This window comes from Pteronotus mesoamericanus, unplaced genomic scaffold (assembly GCF_021234165.1).
Source record: "Pteronotus mesoamericanus isolate MK-2021 breed Mesoamerican mustached bat unplaced genomic scaffold, CSHL_Meso_final contig_291, whole genome shotgun sequence".
NCBI lineage: Eukaryota > Metazoa > Chordata > Mammalia > Chiroptera > Mormoopidae > Pteronotus > Pteronotus mesoamericanus.
This window is the reverse complement of record NW_026555124.1, coordinates 3,185,453-3,206,290: the sequence shown is the minus strand read 5'-3', so window position 1 is coordinate 3,206,290 and position 20,838 is coordinate 3,185,453. Positions and strand designations below refer to the sequence as shown.

The 20,838-nt window shown below is 36.2% G+C and overlaps 1 protein-coding gene across 1 annotated transcript; it reads left to right on the top strand.

The window, feature by feature from the left end:
- The first annotated feature begins 6,147 nt into the window (after positions 1-6,147).
- On the top strand, positions 6,148-6,597 carry LOC129072001 (60S ribosomal protein L28-like). Its single transcript, XM_054575383.1, has one exon. The coding sequence runs from the start codon at positions 6,184-6,186 to the stop codon at positions 6,595-6,597; it is 414 nt and encodes a 137-aa protein (XP_054431358.1). The 5' UTR covers positions 6,148-6,183.
- Positions 6,598-20,838: the final 14,241 nt, after the last annotated feature.

Here is a 20,838-nt window from a genome sequence, read left to right as displayed (position 1 = left end):
CTGGAACAAAAAAAAACCAAAGATAAATTAGACTTCATCAAAAAAATTTTTTTTAAGTTTTTATGGCCCTGACTGGTGTAGCCCAGTGGGTTGGCCATCATCCCGCAAACCAAAAGTTGTCGGTTCTGTTCCCACTCAGGGCACAGGCCTGAGTTGCACACTAGGTTCCCAGTTGGGATGTGAAAGAAGATCGATGATTCTCTCACACACCAATGCCTTTCCCCCTCTCTCTCTCCATCCCTTCCCCTTTCTCTAAAAAATAAATATATACAATATTTTTTAAAAAGCTTTTACATATCAAAGGGCCCTACAAACAGAGTAAAAGAGCAACCTATAGAATGAGAGAAAATATGTACACATCATTTACCTGAATGGCCAGAATACATAAAGAACTTATACAACTCAACAAAAACAACAATAAAAGGCAACCCAGTTAAGAAATAGTTAAGGATTTGAATAGACATTTCTCCAAAGAAGATATGTAATAGGAAATAAATATATGAAAAGATGCTGAACTTCACTAATCATTAGGCAAATGCAAATCAAAACCACATCTTAGTGAGATGCCGCTTCATATGCATTAAGATGGCTAATATAAATAAGTGAATAAATAAATAAATAAGTAACGAGTGTTGCTCAGCACTTGAAATTGGAGCCGTTGTGCTTCAGTGGTGGGGATGTAAAATGGTGCAGCCACTCAGAAGGACAGTATGGCGGTTCCTCAAAAAAATTAAACTTAGGGTACCAGATGATTCAGAAATTACACTTCTGTGTATATGCCCAAAACAATTGAAAGCAGGAGCTCAAGTGGACATTTATACCCCAGTGTTCATAGCAACACTACTTACAAAAGCCAAAAGTTAGAAAACTTCCAAATATCCATCAATAGATAAATGGATAAATAAAATGTGATATAGATCCATAAAATGGAATATTATTTGGCCTTAGAAATGAATGAAATTCTGAATCATGCTGCAATATGAATGAGCTTTACAGACATTAAGTGTAATAACCCAGACACAAAAGGACAAATATTGTACAATTTCACTTACATGAGATACCTGGAATAGTCAAAGTCATAGAGACAGAAGCTAGAACAGCGGTGTCCAGGGCTGGCAGGAAGGGGAAACGGGTGCTACTGCTTTAATGGGTACAGAGTGTGGGCTGGAGAACGTAAGAAAAGCTCTGGAGAGAAATGGCAGCAATGGTCGTTCAACAAGGTGAATACATGTAATGCCGCTAAACTTTACACCCGAAAGTGGCTATAATGGTAAAACTTACGTGTATTTTATCACAAGAAAAAAGTATTCTAAATTGCTTGAGGTGAAGGATTACCTTCTCTATATACAAAATGTTGTCTACTTATCAGGGCCTCTGGCATCAAAAGGAGCAGGTTTTGAAACGCAGCTATTTCACATACTCTTCTACTTGACTAGTAATTATAGTAACTTCTCAAAGCCTCTGTTACCATATCTATAAAACACTTACAATATTATCTTCCTTGTGAGTTGATATAAAGAATAAACGAGTGATGCACTAAAAAACTTAGTTATGGTGCTAACAAGTATTGAATATTTTTTCAGTATTATTCATCACAGCTTCTGACACAGCTGTCATCTCTCACACCACCTGTATGAACTGGTATGACTTTGACCTTGATTTTCTGTCTATAAAATGGGAACTATTTTACTACGTAGTCTACATTGCAAAGCTGCCATGAAGATTAAATGAGACTACAAGCAAGCACTTGTAAACTGGAAGGCTATATAAAAATAAGATCCTTAACCACATAAAGATAAAATACATTAGAAAGGAAAGCCAGAAATGATTTTAAAAGTACTTGCATTTGCCACAAAGAACATTTCTCAATGTTCTTTTTTAAATATAAAAGCACATTGCAAAACAAAAATATACAGAAACCTCCAAATCTGGAATTACAATATGCAGGTTTCTCAGACATATAAGAGAAAACTGATCTCTCTTTCTGTCTCTCTCTGTCTGTCTCTTTCTCTCTCTCTCTCACACACACACAAACACACATTTCATAGTGGCACGTATGCTCATTAAAAAAAGCCAAATAACTATCATTCTGAAATGATTACTTACACTAGAGCTCATGACCAAGGAAAAACTACCTTCCACATAGGCTCTAGTCTCATGGCACACTCAGCCTCGATGAGAATTCTTTGAAAGGCCAAAGCCCCCACAGTTGAGTAAAACCAGATGCCCAGTGATCAACTGAGGGCATCTAGTTTCAAAGGGAGCATTTTGGAGGTTTTCCTGTACTCGGAGGGAAGTGCTGGCAAGCAGAGCCATTCCGTGCATGCACCTCCTTTTCCTGGGCAGCAGAGGGCGCCCCCACTCCACGAGAGACAGTCGTTCTCAGGGATTTGGCTTGCTTTCCCTTCCTGGCCTCCCAGACTGAAAGATATGTGAACTCCAGACCAGCAGAGCCCCTCTGTTCCCACAACCAAATTCCACTGAAAACATATTCCCATTCCCTGAGAATTATCAGCACATTCAAAAGAGTAAAAGGAGCCGTGGTGAAGGGAAATTGTGTGGACCACCCCACAGCAGGCTGCCTCAGGTCTCAGCAACTCTTTTCACACCTCTTTTATTCCCAGGAGAATTGAAAATGTCTGTGGCAGCAGTTGTGAAGGAGCAACTAATACCTCCCACAGTCCATAATCCCCAAGCAAGTTTCATGTAGGAATATTAAGTTACCGCCAAATACTATTGGACCGACAGCCTGGTTGAGCATTCCCACCGGTTCGCGATAAAAGTCACACAGGTGAAGCATGGGAGCGTTCATGGCGTTCAGGACAAACTTAGCAGGGACCCTACTGGCTTTGACTAAAATAAAGTCATCTTTCTTAGCACGTGTATGTGTGTAGAAACTTCTGAGGCTAACTCACACTGTGCAAAGAAACTGCTACCTTCTAATGCGGTGCACTGAGATAATTGCAAAATAATCTAAAAACATAATAAAGGGGAAAGTTTTCATAAGATTGCTGCTCTTTTTCCCTTGCCCCATTATATAGTTGGCTATTCAAATAGCCCTAACTGAATTCTGAGAAAACCCCAGATAAAAAGGTTTTGGTTGGATTCTCTTCATTCCATTTGCATTGCTGAAGAGCCCAGATAAATCTCTATAAGGTCATCATCCAGTGAGGACTTCCTTTCTTCCCTGTTTTCTATTCTCCCTGGCCTGTCCCATTTTCATATGCTATTTTTGTCATCCAGTCTCCTTCAGTCAACATGACATACATTCTTTCCAGATCAGCCAAGCATCACAAAAAACAAACAAACAAACAAAAAATACCCCAGACTTGAATCTGTATTAACTAATATGCCACTAAAGTCACTGTGCCTCTATGGCATTACAAAACTCTGGTGAAATTTACATTGAAGGAAACTTATGATAATGCCCTTCTTCAGGCATTATAATAATGCTTCAGAAGATGGGGCATACATAGAACATATAATAGATTGTTAGGCTCTGTGCTTTATTTATGCATCTAGATAGCAAGTGGAAGGTCCTCCAATAATAGGCCTGAGCATGGTCAAGAACCAGATTCAAATCCTGGCTCTGGTACTTTTTACAAGTGTTACCCAGAGTACTTTACTTCTTGTACTTTCCATAGTCTCAGATATAAAGATAACATACAAACAATCTAGGGTTGTTGAAAGGATTCCTATGTTATATTGATATTTCAACAACAACTGTGATTGCTCAGTAAACATGACATTCTCCTTTTGATTTAAATAAATTAAAAGTTACACAACCTTTCTAAAACTCGGCTTTGACAAATGTTACTTACAGGCAAAGCACTCTTGCATGTTACTGGCCTAGAAGTTCAAATGCTTCATTTTACTTTCTTAGTTTGAGAATATACCATGTCAGCAAGCTTCATGGGGGGAAAAAAAAAAGTAGAAATATATTTAGCTAAAAAATGTTGTCCTTTTTCTTGAAAACTCATTTTTCTTGAAATAGAGTGAGGCATCTTCTCTCTATTTAGAAAATTTCCTGGTATCTCTGAAAGTGAACAAACAGGTCTAAAGAAGACCAACAAAGTACAACTAAGATCTGTGTAGAAGGCTTTGATGCAACACTCTCAGCATTTCTAAATCACGCTGCACATCTAGGTTTCTTTCCAGATAGTATATTGATTACTTGCAGTCAAATTGTAGTCTCTTCAAACAGCATGTTCCTTTATCATCAAGGAACCAGCAATTTCAGACTCCGTAATTGAAAGCTACATAGTTTATAAGAATTGATATTCAGAATAAGACTTTTTAGTTTGAAGCTGAATAATGATAGATTTGTCTTGAGCCTGGTTGCTTGCTGGGAAAAAAAATAGTACATTTCAAGTTTCCATATGTTTGCCAGGGGAAACAGCACCTTGTGCATTCTTTCAGGAGAGGAAAATATTTCCATCCATCATACCAGTTTAGAGGACCTAATTCTAGAAATGTCATGTTGGTAGTTTCTTCTTTGCTGGGGATGGCTATTCAAGGCCAAATAAACAGTTGTAAATTCACCTCCTCATCAAAGAGAAATTATCTGTTCCATAATATTGGCCACACTGTTATTTTTACTTAATTGTTCTATTTTTGAAACAGGAAAAATGATATCAATGTATCACCTAGTTTTCCACAATGGGTAATGATAGTTTTGTACTCTCCTAAATAAAATAAAAGCCAATGCAGACTCTTTGGCCACATTTATATATTTTTTAAATAGAAGTCCACTGATCTTCACTAATTTTATTTCATACATATTATTTGGAAAGTGGCATTAATGATGTATCTGTTCTTTTCCTCTCTTGGAAAAAAAATACAGTCAATCTTGGTTCTAAAGCATCTTGGTTCTTGAACAATTCAGTCCTTGACTAAGATGTTCATGGGGAAAAAAATGCCTTGGCTGTCTAACAAACAAGGATGAACAATTCAATTCTTGATTCTCTACCCAACCATCCTTTTATGCTGATATCTGTATGATAAGTCATGCTTCTCTCAGGTGACAAAGGAGATTCAGTTTTCAAACAAATCGCTTCTTAAACACTTCCAAGAACAAATTAAGTTCAAGAACCGAGGCTCCACTGTATATTTCAAGATTTTATTTGAATATAAATCCTGAAATTACTGTTTAAATGATCATAAAATATTTTGGGATATATTTTAAAAGCAACAAATTCCAATTAATTGATAATGGTACAAATAGCTCATATCTGCCCCCCTTTTCTGCAAATATTCTCAAATTTAGTGATTTCTACTCAAAATAGATGTTCTGATTCCCATCTCAATAAATATGCATTTTAAAGACAGAAGTGTTTTATGCAAAGTTCTGGAATGTGTAAAACCTGAGAGATTTTATTCCAAAGCAGCTCTCTAGCAACATATCATCAGTCCATTTGGTAAGACACAAATTGCACCTACTGCACCAGACCACTAAAGAAATATCCTGCTCTCTCAGTTAGGAATGTTTGTAGAGAATAAATACCTCTAAGACACGGGAAGTAGTTCATTTTACTGGTTCTATGTGTATATGTTATTGTAAAAAAGTACTACTTTCATAATTTATTAGAGTATCATGTGATCACAGTTTTGGATGTAGCTCCTCTGTGGTGCCTCTAGAGACTATGCCAATATACCTTGATCCATCTCTTCTTTTAAATTCTATAATAGAGCATCATACAGTTTGTGATTTCAAATTTCTTTCTATTCCATATATATTGATATTTTAAAAGATTTCATTTATTTATTTTTAGAAAGGGTAAGGAAGGGAGAAAGGGAGGGAGAGAAACATCAATGTGAGACAGAAACATCAATAGGTTGCCTCTCCCACACCCCCAGCCGGGGACCTGGCCCACTACCCAGGCATCTGCCCTGACTGGGACTCGAACTGGTGACCTCTCAGTTTGAAGGATGACACCTAACCTACTGAGCCACACCAGTCAGGGCTCATATATATTGATTTATACTTTACAAAAAGTATATATTCTTTGTGGGCACAGATACTTGAAATGTTATAGATCCACAGTTTTTTAAAGTGACAAGCATAGAACAGGACCTCCAAAAAACATTTTTTCATAATAAATAGCCTTAGAAAGTGTTATTGAATACAAACAAGACTTTTTACTCTTCCCGTCTCCGACTGTTGCTGTGAGAGGAGCTTCTGCCATGTCCGCCCACCTGCAATGGATGGTCATCCGGAACTGCTCTAGTTTCTTGATCAAAAGGAACAAGCAGATGTACAGCACCGAACCCAATAACCTGAAGGCCCACAACTCCTTTCACTACAACGGGCTAATTCACCGCAAGACGGTGGGCATGGAGCCAGCGGCCGATGGCAAAGCTGTGGTGGTCATCATGAAGTGGAGATCCGGCCAGCGAAAGCCATCCACCTCCTGCGTGCGGACCACCATCTACAAGAATGCCCAGGCCATGCTGAGCAGCATCCAGCACATGATCTGCACGAACAAGTACCGCCCAGATCTGCGCATGGCCGCCATCCGCAGGGCCAGTGCCATCCTGCGCAGCCAGAAGCCCGCGATGGTGAAGAGGAAGCGGGCCCGCCCCACCAAGAGATCCTGAGCACCGCCCCCCGCCGCCCCCAAGCAATAAAGGTATCAGCCAACTTTCTTCAAAAAAAAAAAAAAGACTTTTTAAAATACAGTGATTTGTGGCGGTATTATTAATATTAAGAAATCTTGAAAAGTTATTTGTAGGCTACAGTCCTTTAACCACAATTATTGTTTCGCCTTCCAGCATCCCCTCCCACATACTCCTGACAGTAAGTGAGAAAAGTGTGGTCATCTTAATTTCCTATAAAATCCTGAAAACAGAATTTTACAAATTCAAAAATCATATTCATTTCTTGAATGTAATTGTTAATTTTCAACAAGGGCCGTGAAGAAGTTTATAAAACTATCTAGGTGATAATCTTGAAACCAAATTAAGTAAAACATGTACATTAAAAAGCAGAGAGAAGTAAAATATGAAAGTAGTAAAATTACTTGGTGAAGTTTGCAGGCTCCAGTACATGATTTCAAGTGAAAACTATCTCCAGAATAGATTTGTGAATTTTGTGGCAGAACCTAAAATGTATTTAAAATTTGGTCTTTTTAACCTTGATGTGTTTGTTTTGTTATCTTAGTGTAAAAAATATGGTATTAGTGAAGGTAGAAAGTTTTCTTTTTTGAAATTTAAGAATTACACAAAGTCTCTTAAAGAGTCATAAGATCCTATAGCTATATGAAAATAAAGATGTTTTACCTAAACTAAGTAGTCAGTTAGTTCATATTCATCTTTACCTTTTAAATTCAATAAATAGACTATTTGTCTAATTTGCTTCATATAAAAGAGATGGCCACAAAAGCATAGTGAATTACACAATAATATTTTATACACGTGAATTTAAAATTACAACTTTTTGAAGAACACGCTATAATATTCTATGAGGATTAAAGAATCCTAATTTAGAAACTGAGTGGCAATAATGTGCACCAAAGCAAAAAGAGTATCAATCTGTATGAAATTTTTTTTGGCTTAAAAAAAAAAGAGGGGTGTTAAACTGAAATATGGAGAGTGAAACTGTTTCAACTCCAACATACACCTTATTCACACACACATTCCTCCAATACATAATCACTATCACTTTTTTTGTTTACTACCACCTGTATTCATATTAAATTTCGCTTTAAAAACACGGACCATTTTGCAGTAGGTTGGATATTTCCAGACACAGCACATGAGTAGTGGCTATTTTATCCAAAACTCTTCCTTTATCACTCCAGATCTGCAGTCTAATTAAGCTCCTGCAAGAAAGATCATAATGAAAGCAAAATTTACATTATTATAGGCGTGTGATTGCTTGTTCACTCTAGCTGGAGTAGAAAATGAACTCCACTACGTACCTTCAAAGATGGTTCAATCCATTCTACGATATTTCCCCTCCGGATAAACAAGAGTGTGGTTAGCAAGCTGGAGCACCGAAAACTTTTCCTGAATGGAGAGTTCTCGCCCATCTCAGCAGGATCAAAGGAAAGGGAACGGTTTCAAAACAAACACAGTGAGTGTTGTTTGGATACTGTAGACTATGCTACTGGTCTCCACTGTCATGTTGCAATTAAATTGTATTCAGAAGTTATACATTGTTATTAGAAATAATATTAATAATAATCCTGACAAATAAAAGTCCTGAAACTGAATTGAAAGCTCTATGTTGGGTCTCACCATCAAGGATGACTTGCAGGAGAATTATTGATAGCCAGATGAAGGGACTACATCTTCACGTCTACATCTAAGGCCTACATGACCTTAGGCCATGAAGGTGTAAGAAGCAAAATAAATGCAGTTCTCATGTAGCAATAATGCATTTGCAAGAACCTGAAACAAAACTTTCCTTCCAGCTACTGCTTTCATGTTAGAGAAATAAAATACATGCACAAAATTTAAAGCTTTGTGTGTCTAACCCTTTCTGACCCCTTTTACATTCAGTTATTAGTAATAATAACTATGATAATAATGCTTATGCCCAGGACTGGATGGAGTTAATTAATATTTATAAAGCTTTCTGAAAATGAAAAGTACTATTTAAACACTAAGTATATCCTTTTTGTTTCTTCTTTCACCCTTTACTTTCATTTCCTTCTTTTATCATAGATCAATTTCTGTTTCATCCTGTCTGCTAATTTTTTCACTGGCTACAGTTTCTACTCTTTTTTGCTGTTTTTGCCCATGACTCCACATTGATCCCTATCACTCTCGCATTTCAACCTTGTCTTCTTCCCTCCAGTGTTTTAGGCACTTCTTTCTCACTTTCATTTTAATTTCTTCTCTCTAAGTTTTCTTTATCTACTCCTCACTCTCTCATTCTCTTTCATCTTTTGTGTGTATATTTATCTTTTTAACTTTCCTAACTTTTTTAAACATCAGTAAAACATTAGAACTGACGTAGCTTTTAATTACATTTTATCCCCATGTTATGGGCTATTGAGACCAAGTAGATTAAATTCAATGTGTTGTCCCCAATTCTTTCCTAGTAGACATTTTCTATTAGACAGAAACCTCCATGAAATGATAGGCTGTGACCATCTGGAAAGTCTGAATAAAATATTGCTTTTAATGAATTCCTCCACTCCATAACATCCTGACAACCTAAGAATGAGCTTTCAGTGTCTTAATGATACTATGAGTTTTCAAAAGGCATATATCTTAGAGGATAAGTATTGTGTCAGGTTGCAGGTGGTCTCACATATACACCTCCCACTGTATGGGTAACCTCTAAAGGCTTATTGGCCACCAATAAATGACTGGAATTTATCAATTTATAATTCTCTTTCTGAAAGTCAAACTACAGAAATGATATACTTGTCTCATTAGGCTTGTACAAAGAATTAAGTTTGGTTGTAAATACTGAACATTTTAAGTTCTGTATTTTAATAATACAGTTCAAGATATTGTACTGCTTAAGAGATTCACTCATATTTTAGAAATAGGATGCCAAATTGGAAGAGCTACTTAGTTTATAAGCTCGTGACTCAACTAGTTGCTTCCTAATTATACTCACTCATGAGAGTCCCTATATCTAGTTATATACATTGGCATCTGAATAATCTAATTAAATCACTTAAACACTGCTATAGTTTTGCTCAAGTGCTTTGGGGCTTTCCAGTTGGTTATAAAGTTCAAAGCTTACCAGTTAAGACCCACAAAATCATTCCTTAGCTTACATTTTTGAAGTCAGATAAAATAGTAAACACATACCATGTGTTATATTAGGGGCAGTTGGGCTACATTTTCCCATGTGTATGTGCCTCATAGGAAATACAAGCCATTGTATCTAAAATCCAAACACCCAGCTGAACTCAGCATGGACGTTCTGTTCAGTCATATATTCATCTAAACCCTGCATTCTACCTGTAGTTGTGACCTGGTCTCACAGTACCTTCTGTGCTTTCCAGACTCTTTATACCTTCATCATCCCGTATGACCCTACCACTCCTCTCTGCTTATCATTTTTTATAAAAAGCTTTACCAGAAATTTTGGAGTGATTATCCCTCATCCTATGATAATCATTGCCTTGGAGGCTTATTTTGATGATTAATCAAGCATAGGCTCATTATTTTACTCAACAGATATGCTGTAAATTCTTACAATGTTCAATAAATTGCTTCATTTTGTAGGAGCTGTGAAAATGTATGGAAGAGTTGCTACCGTTAAAGATGCTTATTTTCTCAGGGACATAAATAAGGAAAAGATGATATGTAACAGTGAAGACCACTAACTAAACAGTAAAGGTGTAGAAGGAAACATTTTCAGCAGGCTAGTGACTAGGTAGAAATAGGTAGTGTTAGAACTGAGTATATTACTGATGGATAAAGAAGGGTTGAAGGATATTTTGAGCAAATGCATTAGTTACCTATTGCTATGAAACAAATTATCCCAGAATTTAATGGCTTAACACAACAAACATTTCATTTATTATCTCACAGTTTCTGTGGATTAGGAGTCTGGATGCAGTTTAATTTAGTTTCTCTGACTCAGTGTATCTCATGAGATTGCAATCAAGTCGTTGGCTAGAGCTGCAGAATCATCTGAAGGCTCTCACGTCCAAGATCATTCACATGGTTGTTAGCTAACCTCAGTCCCTTGTCATGTAGATCTTCCCATAGGGATGGCTTAGGACAGGCATCTGGCTTCCCCCAGGTGAGAGGTTCCAGAGAAACAGACAAAGGCAGAGAGTAAGTACACCCAAGGCAGAAGGCCAATCTTCATAGTCTAATCTCAGACTGACATCCTATTACCTCTGCCGTATTCTATTCATTACAATCAAGTCACTATAATCCAGCCCACACTCAAAGTGAGGGTATTACACAAGGGTATGAGCACCAGGGATGACTGGGGCCATGGTGGAGGCTGCCTTACGCAGCAGTGATGATAATGCAGGGAAGGGGTCATGGATGAAATGCTCGTGGCCGTGAGCATTTAGGAAGCAGTAAGCAGTCCAGGTGGCTAGACATGTCACAAGAATATGGAGAGCTCTGATTTTGCTGAAAAGTCTAATTTTAGGAAGCTACTGGAGAACTATTGAAATAATGAGAACAACGTCATGGTAAGAGTGGTTTATTTTAGAAAAAATTAAATTCATATTAAGAAGCATGAATTTGAGATAGGAACCTTTAAAAAAAAGGATACCAGTTAAGAGACCTAGAAAAAAGTCTATATATTAGACGCATTTAAAACAAGAATCATTTTGAACTGTATAATTTTATTATATAACTTTTTGTGCATAACATGCATATTGCTTGTCTACTGAGACTAAATTCTAAGACAAATGAGAAGCTACGCCTTTGTATCCCCATTTTGTCTAACAGTGCACTTGGTGCTGGATAAACATCGGTTAAAAAAAAAAAGGAAAAAGACCATGAAAAATTAGTATTCCAGAAGAGAGGAGAGTTTCAGAAAAGTGTGGTTGATTTTCTCTAAATAATACAAAGTATTTTGGTTGAAACTGAAAATAGGAGCTTAGATATAAAAAGTAAGAGACCTTCCCAAAGGTAGTCAGTGGGGAGGCCCTGCAGAACTCAGCCACAGCAAACACACGAAGAGCACAGTAGTGGAGGGAGCCAGTTTAGACTTTGTTTTCAGGAAGTTGGTCGTGGTGGAAAAAAGCAAGTATGATAGTATTGTAGCAAGGGGAAATCTGTGGCTTCAAGTAAGTGAAGACTTGAGCACATTATTTTGGTTGAAAGGAAGCTGTTACTGGATAGGGGAAGAATTTAAAGGCTTGTGAGGGAAGAAAGATTTTATGATGCTAAGTCTCAGAACAGACAGAAAGGAATGAGGTTTAAAAAAGTGCACAGATGGTGGCATTAATCGCGAAAAGACACAAGAACTCTTGCTCTGAAACACAGGAGGGAAATGTGTGTGATATGTGAGAAAACATTTTTAATTTACACAGTCCCATAACAAAGTGCCTGCTACCAAAATTATCAAAATGATTATAAGGACCATGACATAGTCTGGGTATGGGTCACAAATGCAGATAATATAAGGGTACAGTTAGGTATATGCGAAGTAAAATACACTGAATCCACAATAGTCTCTTTTCTCTAATATTTTTGTTTCATTTCATATAGATTTTCCATAAGGTTTCATTAGGTAATGAAATTCTCATAAAATAACAAAGCAGTGATAGAGTTCTATGTTAATATTAGGTCAAGTGACTTAAAAAGAATGTTCTTTATTCCCTAGATCATCAAAAATTCTGTTTAATGAATATCTGAGCTCCTATAGTATGAAATGCTTCAAGTTAAAAAATGTAGGAGAGACAAATACGAGAAAAAAGAGTTCTTGCCTTTGAAGAACTCCCAGTAGAGAAAGGATGGTGAAAAGTGCACACATTTCTCCGAGACAAAGTAGATGGCATAAGATTGTTAGTAACAGATCTACAGGGATTCAAAGAAGGGGATAAAGGTGGCCTCCACATATAGTCATCAGGAAGTCTTCATGAAAGAGGTTGCAATTTATATTGGGATTGGCAGCTATATATGACTTTTAAGAGGGAAAATGAAGAGAACACTCTAGTGTGGGGCAATAAGATGGATAAAGACAAGGGGCGGGGGAACTATAGAAATGCTCAGAGAAAATCCACTATCCCGATTAGGTGCAGGGGTGGGGCAGAGGGGAAGAGTTGGAGATAAGCTGGAATATCTGGGGATACAATAAATGGCACTTTAATCAATAAGTTAATAGACGCAGATCTATGTTTTAAGAAGCTCAAGCTAGGGGTAATATGCTTTGGAGTCAGTTGAAGAAGATATGTAGAATTCAGACACTGGAAGGTAAAAATCAAAAGGATAAAGCAAGTGACGGGATGTGACGGTGATGAAGGGGCACCAGGTATGGCTCCAAAGCGTTTCAGCTCTGTTGTCTGTGCTGCCATGAATCATTAGCATTTGGAAAATGGACAGTCTCCAAGAATAGCAATTTAAAGGTAGCACAGAGAAGTTTGAAAGTCCATGCATACTTCAGAAAATTCACTGTCTGAACCCAAAACTTAAATAATGGCCTAAGTGGAAGGGACAAGCTACAAGGTTTTAAAAATCTACAAAGGGTAAAATCACCAGAACTATTTGGAAGGGGAGCTCTATCAAAAGATCATGAGACTGCTTCTATATCTTAGCAATTGTAAATAATGCTGCAATGAATATAGGGGTGCTTCTGTTCTTTCATGTTAGTGTTTTGGGTTTCTTCACATATATACCCAGAAGTGGGAATGCTGGGTCAAAAGGCAGGCCCATTTTTAATTTTTTGAGGTATCTCCATGCTGATTTCCACAGTGGCTGCACCAGTCTGCATTCCCACCGACAGCGCAAAAGGGCCCCCCTTTCTCCACATCCTTGCAAGCACTTGTTGTTTGTTGATTTATTGATGGTGGCCATTTTGACAGGTGTGGGGTGATATCTCACTGTGGTTTTAATTTGCATCTCCCTGATGATTAGTGATGCTGAGCATCTTTTCTTATGTCTATTGACCATATGTATGTCCTCTTTGGAGAAGTGTCTATTCAGGTCTTTGCTCATTTTTTAATTGGTTGTTTGTTTCTTTGTTTTGTGTGTGTTGAGTTTTGTAAGTACTTTGCAGATTTTGGATATTAACCCCTTATTAGATATATTGGCAAATATGTGTCCATCAATAGATGAGTCGATAAAACAACTACGGGACATTTATACAATGAAATACTACATAGCCATAAAAAAGAATAAAATTTTACCCTTTGCAAAAGTATGGATGGACCTGGAGAATATTATGCTAAATGAAATAAGCCAGTCAGAGAAAGAGAAATATCATATCATTTCACCCACATGTGGAATCTAATGAGCAAAATGAACTAACAAGTAAAATGCTGATAGACTCATATATGGAGAGCAGGATAACAGCTATGGGGAGAAGGAGTTTAGAGGGTGAAGGGATTAAGCAAAAAGGAAAAATGACTTATGCACACGGACAACTGTGTGGTATAGTGATTGCTCGGGGGAGGAGGGTTTAAGGGGACTAAAAGGTAATATAAAAATACAATAAAGATGAAATTTTTTACAAAAATCAGGAGAAGCAAGAGAGGGAAAAAAATTCATTAGGGACTATCATACTACAGATACCACAACTAGCAGAATGCTAGTGCTGGAAAATAAAACTACTACATAGTAGGTACTGAAGGAAAAGTGTGGTTAGATTACATAAAAAAAAAAAAAGACATTTTGCCAGGACATTTTTGCAGTATTTGTTCCTCAAAAAAATTTTTGCTTTAGCCAGTAACTATTAACTCTTCAGGACGAAGAGCCTTACAAGAAGTGCTAATCATCTTTAGTTTGTTTCTAATTAGGGAGAGCTGAGAACAGCTTAAAGCCACAAAGGAACTTGAAATTATGACAGTGCCGGCCAGCCAATCAGTGTGAGATACACTACTTATCTCCCTGGTAAAGGATGCAGCAAATAGGTAGCTGCTCTGCCCTATCATTCTGCACTTTGACCTACAAAAATTCATCCCAAATGAAACCCTAAGTTCTTCATTTTTTTTTTACTATATATTCTTCTTTTTCTTAAATCAGCAAGTCCACTATATAAGCTCTTACTGATGTTGGAGATGTATGTCTCTTAATCCAATGGTATATGAATAATAGCAGTAAATGGCTTTGAAAGCCCCTCCAAAGCAAAATATGTAAATTCCCACTCCACTATCCCACGAGAATAAGATGAACAGTCATTATGTTTGTGAATTCAGAGAATGCTATCCTATTGTTCAGAGACAGCATGTGTATAATTGTTCGTCTCTTTCTCTCTTTAAAATATTTTATTTAAGTGTGAAACCTCATACTCAAGGACAGCTTGCCAGGTTGGTTAAGAACACTACTATATCTACATATTCACTAAGTCATAAATCTTCTATCCTTTGGCTATGCATATATAACACATAACCCATGTGGTTGCATACTCAGAGACAAAAGAGGTCTAGGAGAGCATAGTGCTTCCTTCACAGGTAATATTTCACACATAACTCTTTGCATCTACTAACACATCAAGGTAACTGAGGTATACTTTGGAAGGGAGTTTAACACTAATTGTTTTAAGTAGACTAATTTGGTTCAAAGAAGCCAGAGAAATTCTTTATGTATTTGTTAATATAATAATGTTATCTATTGGGTTGGCCAAAAGTTCTTTTGTTTTTTTCTGTAAGATGGCTCTAATAGTGCTTAGTTGTCTTTAATTTCATTTGAAACATTTTTTTCTAGATTGTATTGTGACAGCTGTCACATCAGCGTGCATTTTTTAAAAATTATCAAAACTGGTGAATTTTTGTATAGCTATTTTAATATTGAAGATGAAAGAAAATACACACTATTTTTTGGTATATTATGCTTTATTATTTTGAAAAAGGTAAAAATACAACTGAAACACACACACAAAAAAGATTTGTACAGTGTATGGACAAGGTTCTGTGACTTATGAAATGTTTCCAAAGTGGTTTGCGAAGTTTCATACTAGAGATTTCTGGCTGGATGATGTTCCATGGGCAGGTAGACCAGTTGAAGTTGATAGTGATCAAATTGAGACATTGAGAATAATCAATGTTCGACCATAAGGGAGATGGCCGACATACTCAAAATATCCAAATCAATAAAGTTAGTGGTGAAAATGAAAAATGTGTTTTTTATTTCACAGAAAAAAACTAAACAGGCTCTTTTGGCCAACACAATTCCTGTTTCTAGACTTGGGGTTATGTTTTCTAAGAGCAAATAAACTATTCTCTGAATCTTTCAGGTTATTTGGTCTACTCTGTCAGACATCAATTAGTTCTACAGCAATCTCTCCCAGCTGTCTTGTGGAAAGCCAGCAAAAGTGAAAAAATCAGACAAGATGACAAAGCGAACACTTGCCTTCTTTCTGACCAGAAAAATCTGTCATTAAAAGAAGGTTCGACATTTAGATCCAAAGCTCATTTCTCTTTCCCATGGGAGAACAGACAACTGTATTATGAATATTCACCACATTACCAATAAAATTGAGAAGAAATGTTTATTTGGCACTTTTTCCACTACAACATACTTACAAAACAAATAGGTACAGCTCCTTTGAGTTTGATTGAATACAACAGAGAAAATGACATTTTGAATGTGCAAAGCAATTCAGTGAGAAAGGACTTCCAAACTATGGGTGTCATTCACATTTTCTAAAAATGTAATCAGAAAAAGATAAGAAAAACTAATTCAGTGTTATTACTTCTAATATTTCCACATTTCACTGAATTATATCCACTCAAAAAGTAGCTCTCATTTCTCATGTTTTATTTATTTATAGTATTTCTTTTCCTCAATTTTTTGGTGCATGTTGAGCTAATCAAGATTCTCAGTTCCAAGGAAAAGAAGACAGCTTTCGATAATATAAACAGCAAATGAATTTATTAGATATATGGGAACTCATGGAATTGACGGGCAGACTGGGAAATTATCTGGGGAAGTTCGTAGGAGCCACAGGAGGTGGGCAGGTAGGCAGCAGAGACCACCATCACATCACGCCACACGGGTAGTCTGGACTTAACTTCACTCCATTCTAATATCTTTGCAAGTTCCCTGATAGGCCCAGCAACTTTGTATTATCACCCAGATTCAAAATCCTAGGCTGGAGTCCCATAGTGTAATCCCTTAGACGTCACTTCAGACATGTGTCCACACCTTCACTCACTGAGAATCGGGAGACACTTGACCTTACAGTGTCTTTACTGTGAAGTATGATTTGGCTGCCAAGACTCACACGAAGGAATAGTTCAACCCATTTATTCAACAGGTTGGAGTTTCACATGTTGCACAAGCAAAAAACATATCAATAACCGTGATGCATGCTGCAAGGAGAATTATAATCTACATGTCATATAATTATATCTCTATATAGTAAGTATATTGAGTTTTTTAAATTTGGAGAATGAGATAGAGGGAAATTATTAAATATTCCTTTTAGAAACTTCATTTTCAAATAAGGTATAGATTGATCAACATTTTTCTATCTTACAAGGTCTGGTAGGAAAAAGTATTTCCCTCCATCTTTTTAACACTCTCTGCTTAAAAAGCATCACTAAATTCATTAACAAATGCCATTTTAACCCTAATATTAATGCAACAAAAAGCTATTGCTGGGGAGAAGGGTTTTTTTGTTAAGCACTGTTCTAAGTGTTTTATGTGTGTTAACTCATTTACTTGTATTGACTCATTTTATTTAGTGGAGTTTCTAAAGATGTCTCATACCACTTCTAAGAAAATAAATTCAGGTACAGTTATTAGCAACCATAGGCTTCCTCAAAGTTGGATGAAACTAGAACTCTCTGAGCTATCCAAATATCCTGTGTTAAAATTGATTCTGAAAAATGGACATCATTTTGTGAAAAACTGAAGAATGGGCAATTCTTATTTCATATTTCATATTTCATATTTCCTACCTTAACTTGAATGTGATTATAATGCAACCAAGATAACATAAAAACACAAATGTGATTTTTCTAGACAAAGCAGCCTTAGTAAAATTACAAATGATAACCGAAAAAAATAATCCAGTTTGGAAACTTTTAAGGTAAAGTGTTCCAATAGGCTAAAATTATATACAAAATTTTTTAAATCACCACCATTATGTCAAATCACTATAGACTGTGAACTGTATTCCACATTATCCACCATGGAGACAATACAAATCACATACGGTCCCATAGCATAGGACACTGGTTGTCTACACAACATCTCTATCTCCTTCTCATTCAGCAAGAGAATCCAGGAATCTACCCTGTTAGAAGTAAACATTCCCCAGCCTCACAATGTATTATATACAGGGAGCAATCATGGAGGGGTACACTAGAAAAGCTCATTACAAAGGACTAACTCTTTCTGATCTTCCACTAGGTATCCTTTACGGCCTTTTTTTCCCTTTCTCCCTTCTTCCTACTACTCCCTGCCTGAAATGCAGATGTAATGACTAGACCACTAATAATCAATTTTAGCATATAAAGTGACACTGAGGATTGAAGCTATGAGCTAAAGATGGCAAAGCAGAAAGACAGAAGGTCATTGGGCCCCTGAATATAAAATAGAGACACTGCATCTACCCTAGACGGCAACCTCTGCTCTCCTTTTATAGAAATTCCATCTAGTTTCAATCAGTGTAATTTGAATTTTCTGCTATGATGCTAAACACAGCCCTACGTTTCTTTTTTCTTAGAGTTTAGAATTACAAATGAATATGTTTGTATAACATGTATGAAGAGTTCTAGTAACAATGCCTAGATATTTGTCTAGCAGTTTACCATAGAAAATGTTTTCCATATAAACACATAAATTATCTTTTTTCCCCTGAGGGAATTAAAGATAGGTGAGGTTTAATCATTTAAAAAATGATGAAACATACAATGGAAGCACTAGATACACTAGAACTAAGATTATACAACATCTAATTTCATATTTTTATTACTATCTTTCCTCTAATTATACCTACAGTGATACGGATTAATAGCTACTGGAAATTACTCATAAAAGGTTCTCTGATTTCGAGAAGTTCAGGCTCCAATTCAATCTCTGTAATATAAAATATTTACTTCTTTTTTTTTTCTTTAGACTCCCTTCACCCATTTCTCCAACTTCAATGCCTATCTTTGGCAACCACCAATCTATTCTTTGTATGTATGGCTTGGTGTTTTGTTTTGTTTTGTTTTTTAGATTCCACATATAAGAGAGATCATATTGTATTTGTCTTTGTTTGACTTATTTCATTTAGCAGAATGCCCTCAAGGTACATTTATGTTGTAAATGGCAATGTTTCATTCTTTTTATAGATAAATAATATTCCATTGTATATGTATACAGACACACTCACACACCAATTTCTTTACTCATTCACCTATCAACAGACATGTAGGCTGTTTCCATATCTTGGCTACTGAAACTCTAATAATCTGAGAAGTGGTAAAGTCAGGTAAAGTTATCTCCATTTTGCCGATGGTGAAATAACTTTAGATGTAAACTGATTTACTTGAGATTATGGAGCAAGTAAGTAGACCATCTTTGATGTGAACTTAGGTCTTTAAATTCAGATGTCATCTCATTCCACTACATCATACAGCTTTATTTAAGAGGGTTTTGTTTTCCCAGATAATATTACATTTCTTAAAATATATAGCCAGATATTCATTCTATAACAAGTAAATATTCACTTATTCTTCATAGGAACAAGTCCAGTCCAATCACAACTCAGTGCCTATGGGCCAATAAGAAATACAACAGTTTGAAGATGATTTCCTGAGAGTCACAAAGTCTTTGTCAAACCCATTTTAGAATATCTCAGGAATATCATTTTAGAAAACCTCAATTATCTGACTCAGGGACCCAGAATAATTGAGTCAAAGAGATAGAGCATGGGTGGAAGGAATTACCAAATTGTAAGGAAAAAGGGAGGTCTTTAAAGGTCCAAGTCTTACTGGGAATGTAGAGTAAAAGGAAAAGAGTTTTTTAAGTTAACTGAAAACTAAATAACAGGATTTTAGTGTAAATTATTTGTATAAATAATGACATAACCAATGATGCAATATAACCTTACTCCTTTTTGCTTCCTTTTTTGCTACATAAGAATCTCTAACACGTTGAAGCATGAACTGCGCAGTTTTACAAGGGTCAGCCACCATGTTTTTATCTATCTGTTGCTAGTAGGCAAATGGTTACCACTGTCTGTATTAGATAAGGGAAAGGCAAAGAATGGACCTCAGATTCAAACTAAAAGCACAAAAACATAACTGGTGACTGAAATGATGACCGATTCTTTTTGGCATAAGTAAAATTATGCAGAAAATTTTAGATATTAAAAATCATATAAAAGACTAAATTATGCTCACCAAAGAACTTAATATAGTAAAGCAATAAGAGGTTAGATCTAGGACACAGTCCTGACTTTCCTACCAACTGGCTCTGTGGATTTGAACAAATCAGGCAGCCTCTTCAAGCCTTGCTTTCTTCAGCAGCTAATAATGATAACGGTGCCTCAATAAATTGTGCAGAGTCAAGGAGAAAAAGCCATCTCATGGTGGCAAATAAAGTGAGTACTGCAAAAAATGTATCATCATTATCAAATTTTTTAGATAGATCAAAATTAATTTTTTTTAAATGTCTAAAAGTCTTCTCATATCTCTCTTAGGTAAACAAGGGAACATTCACTCTAAGAATGTCTCTATGTAGCATTGCCATTATCAACTAATTTGTGAATGTATATGTATTAGAGCATGCACAAGTGTGCCCAAAATATCTTGATCAAAAGCAATATTAGGTGTCTTTGTATTTTTTTGTGGGGCGGGCAGGGCGGGTTAAATATATCACTTTGGACCAAAACTAGACTATATGTTTCTTCATCTGAAACATACATGATATTTGAGGTAAGAGTAGGAAATATTGAAGATGGGATTTCTTTCGTGAAATTTATCTTGTTGAACCATCATCTCTTGAAGCATTGAAAGGGTGATTTAGTACAATAAATAACCTTAAAGATAAAGAAGAAGAAGATAAAATTCTGAATTCTTAAGGAGAGATACTTCATCTTTTCTTTATCTTGATTTCAAAGGGCTGGACAACATCAGATTTCAGTTTGGCAAAAATAAGGTCTGTCCAGAAGGCATCCAGCCATGTAATATGAAAAGTATTTCTGTGTTGGCCTTGTAGTGGGGTATGGCAACTATCATTAGAGCCCGGCTTTTTCCCTTTCATCATCAGTCAAGAATTGAATATTGAATGATTATGAAATAATAGGAC